The sequence below is a fragment of the Lepidothrix coronata genome, unplaced genomic scaffold, assembly GCF_001604755.1.
Source record: "Lepidothrix coronata isolate B3197 unplaced genomic scaffold, Lepidothrix_coronata-1.0 Scaffold121, whole genome shotgun sequence".
Classification (NCBI taxonomy): Eukaryota; Metazoa; Chordata; class Aves; order Passeriformes; family Pipridae; genus Lepidothrix; species Lepidothrix coronata.
The window spans coordinates 2604071-2619693 of NW_016690301.1; the positions used below are offsets into that span (position 1 = coordinate 2604071).

A 15623-nucleotide genomic window follows, 5' to 3' on the forward strand; every position below is an offset into this window, starting at 1 on the left:
CCAGGGTAGCAAAGGTGCCACCTGTGAGAAATGGGATGGGTTTTGAGAACAACCAGGAACAGGAGTCCTGCTTGTTCTGTCCTTTTGCAGTTTTTAGGGTTTGGAGGCTCCTGGATTGCAATCATGGAGCAACCAAGGGGCAGTCACGCTCCTGATGGAGCACAAGTCAGGGCCCTCTGGAATTCCATGTGCCTTTCTCTTCACTGGCAAAACTGCTGTCCCAGCTCCAGGGAACTGCCCCAGAGTCCAATTCAGCAGCACCCCAAGTAGGTACAGCTTTAAAACTGTTGAGCACATACAAATGAAGCCAGTTCCCCAAACACTGCAGTCAAAAGCAGTAATTTATTTAAAGATTAATTCCAAGTATTTGGTAAGTGTAGCATTTGCATTAAGAAAAACAAGGTCCTGGTCAAATTCTTGCAGTTTTCTTTATTAACTTGAGCTGTGACTGTTACTTGTTTTTCTCTCCTGTGCTTCTATATACACAAACACTTCTACCAGAGTGTTTTGTGTGTATATATGGTGATATATGTATCCTTAACTGTGTATTTAGGAGGTTGTTCATCTCCTCTACTAATGACCTTACTTTTCACAGGCTTTTGACTGGTTTCTCTATTTCTCATTTAAAAGAAAAAAAAAAAAAGGGAAGAAAAACCAAGCACTAAAATAATCCCTGATTTAGGTACTCAAAGAAATGTCACCTCCCATCTTCATTCCAGTTTTCTTGTAAGTACAGAATAAATCCAGCTCTCATTGGGCTGGTGCACAGAGTTATTAAAGGAGCATTTCTTCTGCCAGAGCCCAGGATAATGTGTCAGTATGACAGAATCTCCCTAAAAGAGTTTAGCATATGCACAAATTACTGGTGCAGACAATGGTATTTGGGAAGTTTCTCTCTGTGTTATTATAATTTCAAGATGATTTGTTTCTGTTACATTAAAAATGAGACTGAATCAACTGGGACATCTTATTTAAGTGGCTCCTTAAAGAGATCCACACCTAAGGAGGAGGCACATTTGGTAGTGGTTTGTGGAATATCCACTAGCAGGACATTCTGTAATTATTGGATTTTTATCCCTTCATGTTTATACATATATTTCCATGGAGTATTCTTTCACTGAGTATTCCCTATGCTTTCCACTAAACAACTTACCCAAGATTCAATATGAAAAGCTCACTGTTTTTGAAAGATTTTTTTTGTTTTGCTATGAAGTTTGTTTTTTAGCCCCTTACCCCACTAGCCAGATGAGCCCACTGTTACATAAGAATTAAAAGCCCAATCTAAACCCCAATTGGATGTAATTTAAATACGAAAAATAATTCAGACACAAAATAAAGCTGTCCCAGCAGTCTCTACTTGCTGTTAATCAATCCTAAACAAACACAGTGGGCAGATTTGTTAGTGTAATGGATGTGAGTTGTTTGAAAATGATTTTTATTGGGCCTTATTTTCTTTGTAAGATCAATTTAAAAGTAAGAGGAATGTTATGACTTTCAGCAGTTTTAAGCAGAACTATTGTGATAAAGCTTTGTTTTAAGCCATTCACAAATACATTATATCAGTCTCATCTCTGATCACGTAGTTGAAATTTAATTTAATTTTTCTGTCTTCAGTGAGTGCTGCTGAAAAAAGAGCAAAATCAAATAGAATGGCTCAGTTCTGGGAATACAGGAGGTGGCTCTGTTTAGTTTTAAGGAAGTGAATCATCACCCAAGACATTCATCTTCACAATTCGTGTAAATTTGAAATACATGGCTTAGAAATAGAAGATGTTTACTGCACTTCCATGAGTTTAAATTGCCCAGTTCTGCACTTTTTGACCCGGTGCTGGTGCCCCTTGCAGCTGATGTGTTTTGCTCTGCAGTCTGGGTTATTTCCTGCTCTTAAATCTTGTCCCTCCAGGCAGGGAACTCCTTCCTCCCAGCCTCTGCATCCCTTCCTGCAAGTTCCCACGTTGGTTTCCAGTCCTTCTAAATACAAGAGATTGGTCAATCTTTGCTCCAGTAAATAAACCATGGATAGGACTTTTGATGTTATTATTTGCCTGTATTTTATGTGTGTAGTTCCATTGTTTCCATGGAATACTGACTGCATTATCTCCAGCACGGGAATGAGTGCACTGGGACACTTGGCAGGACAAGTCACTTGAGTGTCCCTCTCAAGTTAAGTGGCATCAGAGCAATGGAATAGCACTTTGAACAAGGAATTCTGGAAACAAGCAGCCTGACAGCACCAGGATTCTTGGATTTGCCAGTGGGTATCTCATGTACCAGGGCAGGAAGCTCCTCCTGGCCTGTGGGACCCGTCTGGAAAGCAGCTCAAGTAATTATGGGGAAGCAATCAGTGGATTGCAGAGGAGGAGGGAAGAAGCTGCACAGATCCCTGAAGGCCAGGATGGAAGATTTCATCTGATCCAGCAGAGCTGAGCTCAGGAGTGTGACAGCAATGGGTAAGAGAGGAGGTAAAACAGCTCATTTTTGGGTGACTGTGCTCAGGACAAGCCAGTTCAGCTTCCAAACAATAATTGCTCATGCCAGCTGATTGCCTCCTGACCTCATTCTGAATAATGCTATCCATCATTTATTGGTACCTGCACCTTGAAGATGAACACCAAGTTAATATTATGGGAGAAATAGTAAATTACAGAACTGTGTTTGAACACAGACCTGAGCACAAGGTAAACCAATCACAGAGTGTTCATCCCAGCCAGAGAAAGGGGTAGAGGTTCTGGAGTGGATTTATGGCACAAACCCAACCAAACAACAAAACTCAGCAGCAGCAAAAACAGTACAGAGAATGAAAAATAGATTTTTTTGGAATATTGCTGGGAAATGAGTGTGAAGTTAAAAATACACCAAAAATAGATGGTAAAGGATATATTCTAAGAAAATCAAGATCCTTTTATGCCATACTCATAACCGTTATTTTACTGCTTTTATCTACATATGGAAAAGTCTTAAATGAAATAATATTGAAATTGCCTTGCTTGTCTAACTTGTCTTAAAATCCTACAGAGCAGCTGCTGTTATTATCTTGTTGTGTTACCAAATTGTTCTGCGTTATTCTACCTTGTAGGCTGCTGGTTTTATAGTTGTACATCCTTTTAGCTAAATCATATGAACGTGAAGAAAATGGTAGAACCAGCTAAAACAGCCCAGCAGGTTTTCAGTCAGGAATCCAAAGCTGTCAGTGAGGTGTGGAATGAGCTCCCGTTCACTCAGCTGTGGAACACGAGGAGACAGAACCAATGAACTAGGGGAGTGTATAAAGGGAAAATTAAAAACTCAGACCTGCTAAGAGCAGCTGAATGTTGTTTTAAATGAATCATTGGTGAGGTGTGTTCATTGGCAAGCTCCAAGTCTGGAGGGATGAGGAGCTGTTTCCCACTTCACACATGAGGAACACCCGAGGTTGTTGCACAGGAGCCTGTCCCAATGTTTGTGTATTTGTGTTTGTCCAATGTTTTGTGGTTTTGTGTATTTGTGCCTTTGCAGAAACAGTACATTTTGGGCCAGCTCAGGCACTGGCAGAGACATCTATTTCTGGAGAGGCAACAGAACTACTACATTAGCAATTCCCTTCAAACTCTGCTTGTTTTTTCCTGTCAGACCTGCATTGTTTAGTGTTTGCATGATATGATCAAGATGTTTGTTTCAACCTCTACATGTGCCAGAGTTCTCCAGGTTTAATGGGGTTTTCTGAGCAACTGTGGCTTCAAGCTATTGTGGTTCTTCGTGGCATCACTGAGCATCTGCCATGCTTTTTTTGCAATTGTGTTGCTCTTCAGCCCATGACACTAAACAGATGTGATGACTCAATCATTCTGTGAAGACAGGGTTTTTTGAGACCTTCCCAGTAATGTGTTTGTGGTCCAATATGAATATTGATGATTTTTAACGTTAGATTGAAATAGTTGATTGCTTAGTTTTTCCTTATTACATTCAAGATTATGTATTTATCACTTTTTGTCCAGAAAGATTTTTGAACTTGTTTCTGAACAAAAAAACCAAAGCAAAAAAGAGAAAACTATTTGGCCCATGGAAATTCTTGGTCATGCTTTTCATGTGTATAATTTTTACAATTTCTGCCACTAACATATGATGAATTTTGAAACTTCTGGCTTAACCTGAAAGGGAGTTCAAGATGAAATCTAATCTAATCTACCTAGTTGCTGCAAACACCTCAAAAACATTGGGTTGCCTGGGTAAGTTCCTTTGCCCACTACAGAAAACTGTGCTTTAATTAATATAGACCATCATTAGTGAGTGTAGATTATGAGGTGCTATGCAAAGAGTCCTCTCACCTTACAGCAGTTGTGAGAGCAAAATGAACATTTGAAAAAAAATCCAATATTCTGCTCAAGAGGGAATATAAAAATAACTACATCATCTCAGCCTTCAAGCCTTTGGATTATTAGGAATTATTCATGGTTTTGTTTTGGCTGCTCTTTAGTGCTGTACATGGGGTTCTGTATTTACACTCGGGCTCTGTGTTGGTAAAGTGGGTAAATGTCACTTAAGTGCCCTCAGGTAATAAAAATCCTCCTAAGTCCTTCCAGAACTTCCAGCACGAGAATTGCCCACCCTGAAGCCACTGAAACACTTCTATTAGATTAGAATAAAAATGCAGCTTCATTCCACGTTATTCCTGTTGTTTTTCCCGTGCGTTTGCCTCATCCTTGTCCTCTATTTGAAGTTACTACGGCAACCTGTCACCATGTGCCTTTCCAGAGTCTGCTTTAGTTGCTAGGTGTTGAAGTTTGGCATCTTACTCACATCCCCCTGATGTGCCTCAGCTGTTTCTTTTCCTGAAAATGTTGCACCCACGGCTGATCTGCACTTTTACAGCAGTGGAGGAGATTCCACCTTCTTCCTGCTTGACCTGAGGGAGCCCTGTTTGTGTTACAGGATCAATCTGTGATTCCTTTTGCTGTACTTCCTATACACTCCACCAAAATAGAATTTCTTTTGCCTTACCCACCACTTTGCAGTGTTTATACTAAAGGCAGCATTTTAGTTCATTTAAATATTATCTTTTTTTAAAAGGATAGAGAGTTTCAATGTCTCGTGACCTGTTTTCCCCTCTCACTTTCACTTGACTACCTATTTACCCCTGGCTGAAGTTCATACTGTTGATTTCCTTATTTCTTTACAGATTTTTGAAAGGCTGTCAGAGAACTATCTATTATTTAAAAAATAGAATTCAGCGCTGTTTCTGTTATGGGTTCTTTTGTATTTAAACAGAAATGAATGTTTTCAAGTTGAAAAACATATTTTATTAGATCTCTTCACAGCAGTGCTGACTTGCTTCTCTTTGCATTGTCTCAGCAGTCAAGTGTTTATTTTGATACATTTATTTTTTATAGGTTTGATCTAGTTCTAATCAACGTTTTCTGCTGTAATCCACAGGATAAATCCTAACAAGCCAAAGCACAGCTGAAATGACTTGTTAGGGTTCCACCTGAACTTCACCTTCTCTGTTACACAAATCAATCCCTATGTACAATGTTTGACTTCATAAGTTTTTAAATCATGAGCGTTAGTTTGTGGTGTGACTCTGAATTTCCTCTGTCTGTCCAGTGAACATGCAGCTGATCCAAGTGTGAGAGCTGGTTCTTGGGCAGAACTTACTGTCTTTACAAGCAGTTCATGCTCTTTGCACATTCCACTGAGAGGCACTTAAACCACAGAGGAGAATTTCGGTGAACAGCCAGAGATATTTGCAGATCTGATCACAGCTGCCAAGAACCCTCTGTTATCCTTAAGTTCTGCCAGTGAGAATGGCAATGCTGGGAGGGAGGGAGGAGGGGAGAGGGCACTTCAGAGATCCGAGGCTGCCTCTGAGAATCGAATCTTCCTTGCTCGTGTTCGGGGATTAGGAGGGAGGGGCAAGCTTTTAACCTATAAAGATGCTAGCAGCTGATTTCTGATAGTTGAGGTTGCTGGCGAGAAAAATGCCTCAAGATCAAACTCTATTTGTGTATTTTCCTGCTTTACAGTTATGTGGAAATGATGGAAGAAGTTTTCGTAGCAAATCATCTTTACTGTCACTTTTTTTTATGTGTCATTCAGCCCCACTGAGGTGAATTTGACAGCTCGGGTGCAATCACAGCAATAGGTGTCTCTGCTTATTTTCAAGGCGTGCTAAAATCTGTTAATTTTTTAATCACCATACCCAGTCACTAAGAACAGGCATTCATGCTGTACCATAATCACAGATATAGACACATTTTTCGAAGTTGGTTTTGACAAAGGAAATAACCTTCTTAAAGTCTGGGTGCCTTTAAGCAACGTAATACATCCATTCAATGCTCGCGAAAAAATGCCACTTATTTCTAGCAGTGATTTTTTTAACCTGAGTCTAGAAAGGCATTCAGTGGTGAATGCTTAACTACTAAAAATACAAGCTGCTTTTCATGGCAATTCTCTAACTTCTGTTGGTATATCTTTTTTAAAAATCAAGACACGAGAAGAAAACCCCCCACACAATTTCAGCACTGAATCCCTTGCAGTTCATGATTCCTCTCAGCTATGCATTGAACATCGCAGAAGAGATTTGTCTGCTCCAGAACTGTAAAAGTGAACTACTACTGCGGGAAATCCAGCATTTCTTTTTAGAAGAGCATCAGTACCCGAGAACACACGATTTCTTACCTGAAAAGCTTTTGGGCTACCTGCAGAAAATGTGTCTTCTTAGCCTTAAAAAAGTAGGCAAGGCTCTCCCTGGCATTCCTGTTACTCCAAAAGAAGGTATATTAGGTCCTTTAGGTTGTAATTTTCACCGGTTGTATGCAAGAAGTGTGCTGGGTCTGCTCACGTAGGAATAAATAAATAAAAAAAAACGGGCAGCGCGAACCGAACAGCAGCTCATGGAGGGAAGAACAAGACCTCTAGTGGTCACAGCCTGGAGCTGAGGAAGGAACGATTCCCTCCTCTGGAGCGGGGACAAAATGGTTGGGTGCGACAGCGCAGCCGAGACCTGGTAACGTGTCCCTGATGTAACAGAGGGATAAAGGGAATTAGAGTCAAACAGAGACTCTGAGCAGCACCAGGGGGAAACCAAATTCTGCTCAGAGGGGCTGCTGAGCCCCTGGGGTCGCTTCTGACCCACTACAGTGAAAAGACTCAAGGGAATCTAGAACATTATTTTACACGCTCAACTTCGTCGTCTCGTTAAAACGAAGTCAAAGCGTTTAAATCAGGGTCACTTTTAAAACTTCAGCAAATTAAAAGGCATCAATGAGGAGGATTCTTCGCCGTCTGAAAGGAAAATTTCGAATCATTGCTGTTACTGTTGGGAGATAAATGTCTTTGTGGCTTTCAGGAAATTACATGAAAACACAGGATGACAAATCACGTTATGGATTGCACCAATTTGACTTCAGGACTTGGGAAAAATAAAATGTTTCCTTTTGAGGAAGTTTGAAAGAAGTTCTGAGTTATGAAGGTCATAGTATTCTATGGAAGTTTGAGAGTTCTGTAATAGCTGCTTAAACACCTGCAGAATGTAAAAAAAGGCATTTCTTGCACTATTTCTTCCTGTCAATATCGTGTGCTTTTACAATGATTAGAAAATGTTGATGCTAACATATTTTCTTCCTATGAATTCCTAAGGGAAGACTCCTAGACAACTTCATGTGCTTTTTAGCAGTCTTAAGGTGATACTGAGTTGTGCTTTATTATATATAAAATTGTACTTTATCATATATAAAGTTGTATTTTATTATATATAAAGTTTTCTTGTCACAATGTGTGTTTCCATGTGGCAGGGCAGCTTTTGAATGATCTTTTTCAAGTTCTTAGCATATTTCTTTCATTTGGGCTTGCAAAAACTTCAATGTTATTTATTTTTGCACACATAAATGGATTTATCAGGCATTTTGAGTACTCCAGCTTCAGAAAGAGTACAATCCAACACTGTAAGTGATCCACCTGTGTTGATTTGTGTCCGGTTTGCTTTCAGAGTCATTTTGTGGCCTGCATGACAGCCATCCTAAACCAGATGAGTGACCAGCATTATTCAGTGTACATTGAAACTTTTCAGACAAGCTCAGAACTAGTGGTGAGTACTAATTTTAAGTATTTCATTTCCTGTGAAAAAGCAGTGGTATTTTTGTGGAGCGTCTCGTTTGATTTTTCCTAGTATGAATTCTGTTTCTGTACATTTTCTGTCTCTGTGTCCTTGTGTTCCCTCCCTCTTCTAATGGTGACATTGGACAACTTTGTAAATGTTGGAAGGACACAAATGTCTCCTGTTGACTCTGGCACCGAGGTGGTGATGTAATGATCAAGAATAAGTAATGGGATCTTTGTGTTAAACTGTTCTGTGGAGGGAAAAACCCAAACCAACAAAAAATCCCAACAAAATCAATCCTCAACTGCTTGAACCCTCCCTCCCACTTCACTCATTTCCACTTTTCATTTTCGCTGTTGTATCTACTCCTGCTCCAGATAATGTTGTAAGATAAATGCAGTAAATTCCCTATTCTTGTAGTGCATCTTTTTATGTCAGTTGTTTACAGCATAATTTATTGATACTTGGGGTACATTCTAGTTTGCGCCAGGGGTCACTGTGTTCTGGAAGGTTTCCATAGTCTTATATCTGTCTTTTTACACTCCTGACATAACTCTGAAGTAAGTCAGGGTATTGGCAAAGGTTTTGATTGCACCATCAGTGCACTCATGGACAGTTTGTCCATGGAGGCACTACTTGCACTTGTCAAGAACTGACCACTTTCCCCTCTTTCTTGAAGTCAGAGTGGTGCCATAACTGGGATGTTGAATGTGAACTAAATGGACTAAATAAAAAAATCTAATATTTTTCAAATCTATTTGTTCTTTATGCCTAGTGAGACCATTTTCTTTAATTCATTTTTAAAAAAAAATCAACAATTTTACTCCAAACTTTTAGTTGTTGACTACAAATTCATCTTCAATTCATCTCTGCCTTTATTTTCTTTAGATCCCAAGGTAATGGCTTGGCATCTTCACTTCAGTGTAATGGCTTTTATCTTTCATTTGGAGACATTTCATTTCTGAGACTCCTGTAAGACTGCAGTTTCAATCTTGGCCTTGCTGAGATCACCAGGAATTCTTCTCTTGGCTTCACTGGGAGCAAAGTGGAGCAGAAACTGTGTGTTCCACAGCCACAGACTGACAACATTTTGTCGTTCTAGGACTTCTTGATGGAAACATTCATAATGTTCAAAGATCTCATTGGGAAGAACGTTTACCCTTCGGACTGGATGGCCATGAGCATGGTGCAGAACAGGTAAAATGGGGATGAAGGGTCAGAGCTCACACTCCACACGCTTTTGCAAAGTGAATCACTTCATGTCTTACAAAAAGCCTCGCAGTGCAATCTGAGACTGTTCTGTCACTCCAGCTTGGGGGATGCCAAGCAGTTCATCTGAAATAATGTGCTGATAATCCATTAGGTAGCTTGTTTTCTCTGTTTTAAGTCTACTTACAATGGAAAGGAAAAAAAAGTTGTATTTCACAGTCAAGTGGAAGTACATGGTTGGTCTTAATGTTGACAGTCAACAGAAGCCAAGCTGTCAAAGGTCAGGTGAGTCTTACATGTACAATTGCACAGGATGAGAATGTCCCCACTAAATCTCAGCAAATTCATTGGGGTGCCAAAAATATCAAATATCTGAACCATTATGGGTTGCTAAAAGATCTGATGATAAAGACCAGATCTTTGGGTGCCACACACTATTTACAGGAGGAGGTTGATGGTGTTTGCTGGAGCTCACATCCCTGAGGGAATGTATTGCTATACTAGGGATAATTTGGGGTTTCATCATGATTGGTTACTCCAAACTCAGGTATATTCCCTCTGCAGGTGCAGATGGCACTGAAACAGGAGTTCTCTGCTCCAGGAGAGCTTGCTGTTAATAAGCAATCTAGAATATACTCTAGAATTCACTGAAGGATTATCTTGTGGACATAAACTCTCCAGGTTGTACACCTTCCTCCACAGCTACAATCTGGTTTGGTGGCATCATAAATGATGGTGGGATACTCAAATTATTGTGTGATCTCTGTTCAGCCACAGGACTGCTCTAGTCTTGCTGTTCAGATTGCAAGCAGCACAACCAAAGTTTCATGTCATGTAGATTTTGCCACCACATGAGCTTATTTTCATTTTCATATCGTGTGATACTGGAGAGGAAAGAAAAGTGACCTTTCTGCACCTCCATCATTGATAATGGTTTTGGACAGATGGCTTGGGACAGCTTTTCACAGATGGATTCCTTCAGAGTAGCTTTAAATATTACTTGTTTGAAGAGGGAGGAAATGTTCTTCCTTGAGGTGTGAGTTTTCTTGCTGATTATGGGCATCAGTTAGAAATAAATGTTTTGGCAACGAGGGAAGGTGAGTAGATAAGGTACAGGATGGACTATGAGAGAGTTTATCTCATAATAATTGTTCCTGGACCTTCTGAGGTACTGACTTTATTCTTTTTGTGTCTCTAGTCTGTAACAGTGCAAAGAAAATGATATTTGGACTGAGAATGCAAAACAAACCCTGTGGCTGCTCTAAGCAAAGTTAGTTCAGTTTGTTTATTTGGGGAAGTGGCAGGTGAGGAAAAGTTTCCTCAATATTTAAACACGCAGAAGTTTTTACAATCATCTATGTATGTAGGAGAAATGATATAAAAAATAACCGTGAGCATGGGACCAACTTGCCTTGTGAAATTTTATTTTTCTTTGCTGGATTTTCTCCTCTTCATGGAAATCATGGCTAAAAATCTCACTGAAAGGAATCTGGATTGGGGGGAGAATCACTTCATTTACATTTCTTAATTTATTTGGATGTTACCTTTGCAGCTGAACTTCTTCTTCTCAAAGAAACACTCTGAGTTAGGTGATGGATTAGATTATGAAGTGAATACACTTTTTTTTTTTTTGGAGCAAGACTTCTGTTGACAGTCACCTGCACTAGCATTGTTTTAGTTTTGTAGAAATGGTGGTAACACTGGGTTTTCTGAAGTCCCAGAGAGACTGGTCTAAGGATTAAGTCTCGAAGGTACATAGGTTTTGATTCACTTAGAAGTGCACATGTGCTGTTCGTTTGCAATGCCCCAGGTCTGTAATTTTACTCTCCCAGTTTTATGATGTAAAAAAGGAGAGGACAGAGGATACTTAAGGAAGCTGATAATCTCCTGGGAGGCCTCAGGTGCCCAAGCCTCATTTCATCACTACACTGAAGCTCATGCAGAGGGATCACTGACCCCTGCTCTGAGCTGGGCAGGTGCAGATCTGCTGGTGGATGTGTTCATTTATAAATCACAGGTGGATGTGTTCATTTATAAATCACAGGTGGATGTGTTCATTTATAAATCACAGGTGGATGTTTTCATTCATAAATTACAGGAGTTCCATCCCACTTATTCTTCTGTCCGAGCCAGTCTTTGGCCTACAAGGTAAAATCTAACTCAGTGCACATTCTTATGTTGCTGCTGCTGAGATTTGCAATTATTTTTAATGTAGCAAGGATTACTCTGAAAAAGTATCTGTTTAGTCCTAAAGCACCTGGCACATGGAAGCACATCAAACCTTTCCTGTGTAAAACTGTTTCTCTGGTCTAGAAAATGCTGTTGACATCTGCAGTAGCCACAAGTATAGGATTATTTTATTCTATAGGGGTGGGAAGTGTCTGTCCCTGTTCAAAGCCTTTGGGGCTTGAGGCTTCATTTGGTGGTTCCTTTATTGCCTCAGGTGCTGACAACAAAAATCCCTTTGTGGGACTGTAGGTGTCCTAATGACTCTGAACTGTGTGGGACAGGTTGGTCCAGGCAGGTTTTGTTGCTCTAATCCTCATCCCATGTAAAGAAAAAAATCAGGATTAAAAAAAACCGTTATTTAGATCCTATCTAACAGCTCTTCTGTAAACACCTAAAATGACTTGGCACTGTTTATGCTCCTTGATTATGTTGCTGTTCTCAAAAATGCATGAGGAAATGAGTTATTGATCTTGCTTTCACATCTTAATTTTATGTTATATCAACAACTGGGGGAGGAGGAGTTTTATTAGTCTTTATAGGAATTTTGGGTTGGTTTTTTCTTTGTTCAGGTGTTTTTTGAGGGAACGAATGTTCTGTGAAATAAATTAAGATTAGTTTAGATTTCTAGATTTGTCTTGTTAACATTCTTTACTCCAAACCGGAGAAGTAGCAGAGAAAAAGTCACAAGGGATCCAACTTGGCTCTCTTATAATAATACCAAGAGAAGAAAAGAAAATTAAAACACCCCCCAAGAAACCAAACACAGCAAGTGCCAGCACAGCACAGGTTTTGCATTCTTAATTCCCCTGTTGTGAGCAGGAGGCTCCATGCAGACCTTTTTACACTCTGGGGGAGGTGTTTTACCTCGAGTCTCCACTGTCTGGTTTTCCAAAAAGCTTCTTTAGGGCTGTGGGCACATCTCCTGAGTCACCTGGCCAGTGGCAGGATGAGCTCTCCAGGCATTCAGCAAAGCCTGGGAGCCTCCCCTGCAGCATCTCCTGTGTTTTGGAGCTGGCAAGGACAGTGGGCACCGGGGGAGTTTTGCTTTAGGATTTACTGCAGCACAGAGATGTAAAATTCATACATCTATGGAGAGGCAGAGGAAAGGGAAGAGCAAAACCAGCACTGCAGGTTTGGTCTTGTTTGTTGAGCAGGTCACTGTCATTACTGTCAAATGGAACTAAAGACAGTGCATGAATGAGGGATATTTCAACTAAAATTTGGGTGTCTGGCATAGATAAGGGGCAAAGAGTGAGAGAATGACTTCTTACAGTGTCCAGAGGAAGGGAGAATGGACACATTCATGTCCAGGAGGAACCGAGGTGGGTGAGGTGAAAGAAGCTTAATTGACTGAACTTACTTAGACAAGCTTTGCCTCTATCAGGATAGAACTATTTCACTCTAATTACTTTAAATCACTATTCTAAATAACAGGCTGTTTGCTTTTAGAGCATGCTCTGATTCCCAAAGCCCATTTGGATGAGACAGAGGCTGTGTGTACTGGTCCCACTGGACAGACAGTGTTCAATGTGCAACAGAGAACGAAAAAAAGGGATAAAATACCTTTTTTTTCCTGGTTTGGGTTTTTTTTTTCTCTTCCAATAACAGCAAGATGGAAAGAACATTTTTTTTTTGTGCCATGCTAGGTGGGGCAGAACACTTTGGGAAACAGCAATATCATCATTGAGGTCATGAGGAGATAAAGTCAGAGTTATTTTTGTGATCCTCCATGGTAGATTTAATTAACTTTTGTTCTAATTAAGGTTGCTTACTGCACACTTCTTACTAGTTGCTACTGCTTGTATATGCACTTTATTCCACTCATGGCACTTAGATATTGGTTATTAACTTATTTAAAGCAGTAATTCCTGGGAACATGGCATTTGTGGGGAAACGCTTTGCTGGCTTAGGTAACACCATGTAGTCTGTTTATCCTTCAGCTGTTTATAACAATTTTAATTTAGAGTTATATAATCCCCCCCAGGAAATTCACGTGTCTTACTGTCAACATGAAGTGCATGGGGAGTCAGATTTGCTGAGTAAAAGAAGAGTTAGTGGGGTGAGCAAATAAAGGGAAAGTATTCAAATCCCTTTCTTCTCTTTCTCTGGGATTTGAAAGGGAAATTGCTTACACAGAGTCTGAAGGTATTTGATCTTATCATAATTAGTACCTGGTATCAGTTTGGTCTGTGTCCAGCCTGAAGTGGCCTTGGTAAGCACTTTGATTGTGTGTCCATTCAAGTTGTTTTTTTGAGCCTTGTCCCCGTTATATTTAGGCACTTAAAAATGAAAGGAAACAGTGTTTCACCAGTTCATTTCAAGGTCGGCTCCAACTTGCTGAAAAGCTCCTGTGAGATAACACTGTAGGGTATTTTCTAACATCAGGAGTTTGGCTTTTTCTAAAATATGTTTTCATTACCTGTGTATCTGAGTGTTCTCAGACATCTGTCAGAGTCAAGTCTTCCCCGGCGCTTTTTAAGTCTTAACTTGAAAGCTTTAGCACTGCGGGTATTTGGCAAAAGAGCTGGGATTGTTGTCAATTTTCTTTCATTATATTTACTAAAAATAGCTTCTTACTTGCCGATTAAATGCTTTGTAACACCCTGAAAACCCGGTTCTCATGTTGGAGCATCATTAACAATTCAGCAAAAGCCCACTGTGGTTTCTAAGCAGTGTCCCCTGCACCCCCAGGGTACCTCAGCAGTTCTCACACTGGGGGTTCTCTTGGTACCCTGGGCCTGGCCAGGCAGCAAAGTGAGGGAAAATAAGTTCCTCTTTGCCTAGCAAGGGACTGCAGGGATTTCTGTTCAAGAAAAGGACAGTAGGGATTGCAGGCCTGGGGTTTGGGTTGTTTTGGGGTTTTTTTCATAGCTCATCTGTGAATGACCCTGTGAAATGTGACTTCTGAAATACGTGGTTTCCATGCTATGCATATTCTGAACACAACCTTTGAAGAGAAACATTTCCCTGGAAGGGTTAAATACCAAATTGGACATGGCTTGGAGCAACCTGGTCCAGTGGAAGGTGTCCCTGCCCATGGCAAGGGGTGGAATGAGATGAGCTTTAAGGTCCCTCCCAACCCAAACCATTCTGTGATTCGATGATTTCAAGTTGTAAGAGAGAAAAAACCTCAAAATAATGAAAGTATTAGAACTGCTTCTCACTGTTTATCTCTAGGTAGAAATGAAAAATTGTCATATTTCCAAAAAAGAAACCCCAACAAAACCCCCAACTGAGTAGTTTGGGTTAGTTTTACTCTTTTTTTTCAAAGATGTGTTGGAAATTAAAATTCATTTATGTAACCAAGGTTGGGTGATGGTGTTACAGTTTATTCTGCACAAATAAGGCCGAATTTTGAAGGCTGATCTGCTGCATATGAGTAACTCTTTTCTTTGATCTCATTTTCCTCTGCAACTTTTGACTGACTTAAACATCCTTGACAGGAATGCAGTTGTTTTCATAAGGGCTTGAATTTTCAGGTGGGCAGAACACATTTACACACAGGCTTAGGGCATATTGCAGAACTCTGCAAATTTAATGTAGGAAAAAATATTTTAAACAGCAAGTATAAATGTCTAATGAAAACATTCCTTTATGCACACTTGCACAAAAGGGTATATGAAGTATTTTAACGAATTCAAACAGTTTTTAGTGTTTAGTCACTGCTTTAACTGTGTTTAGTAATAGGATGTAGTGAAAGTTTAGTAATAGGTTGTGTCCTTGAACAGTTTGGTTTTGCTATGAGACTAAAGATGTCCTTGCTGAAATGCAGTTTTTCCGTTAACATAAATTCTCTTCCAGAGGGAAATTTATTTCTTTATTTTCCATGCTGGGGTATTTGGTATCTAGTGCCTCAGTGTTCTTAAATTTATATCATCTCTCCATTACATCCAGGTTACAGTTTCCTCAGTGCTCTCAGATTTCTATCTCCTTCCATTTAACTCTGGATTATTCGATTTGCTCTGTGTTCTTAACTTTGTATCTCCTTTCCATTAAATCCAAATTACTCTGTTTCCTCAGTGCTGTTAAATTGGTACCTCTGCTCCATCACATCCAGGCTACTCTGTTTCCTCGTTGCCTTTCTCAGTCTCTGCACAGTCAGTGCTTGCAA

At 40.0% G+C, this 15623-nt stretch overlaps 2 protein-coding genes across 2 annotated transcripts in view; one reads left to right on the plus strand and one right to left on the minus strand.

Annotated features, from left to right (window-relative positions):
* Positions 1 to 6939, minus strand: part of FAM196B (family with sequence similarity 196 member B) — a 30236-nt gene extending 23297 nt beyond the window's left edge. The window contains 1 exon segment of the mRNA XM_017825661.1: positions 6655 to 6939. The gene's annotated coding sequence lies outside the window, so the exon portion shown is untranslated.
* DOCK2 (dedicator of cytokinesis 2) overlaps positions 1 to 15623 on the plus strand; it is a 169284-nt gene that overhangs the window by 98763 nt on the left and 54898 nt on the right. The window contains exons 28-29 of the mRNA XM_017825591.1: positions 7964 to 8062; positions 9177 to 9271. Of these exons, the coding sequence (XP_017681080.1) occupies positions 7964 to 8062; positions 9177 to 9271 (194 nt within the window). The remainder of the gene's footprint in view (positions 1 to 7963; positions 8063 to 9176; positions 9272 to 15623) is intronic.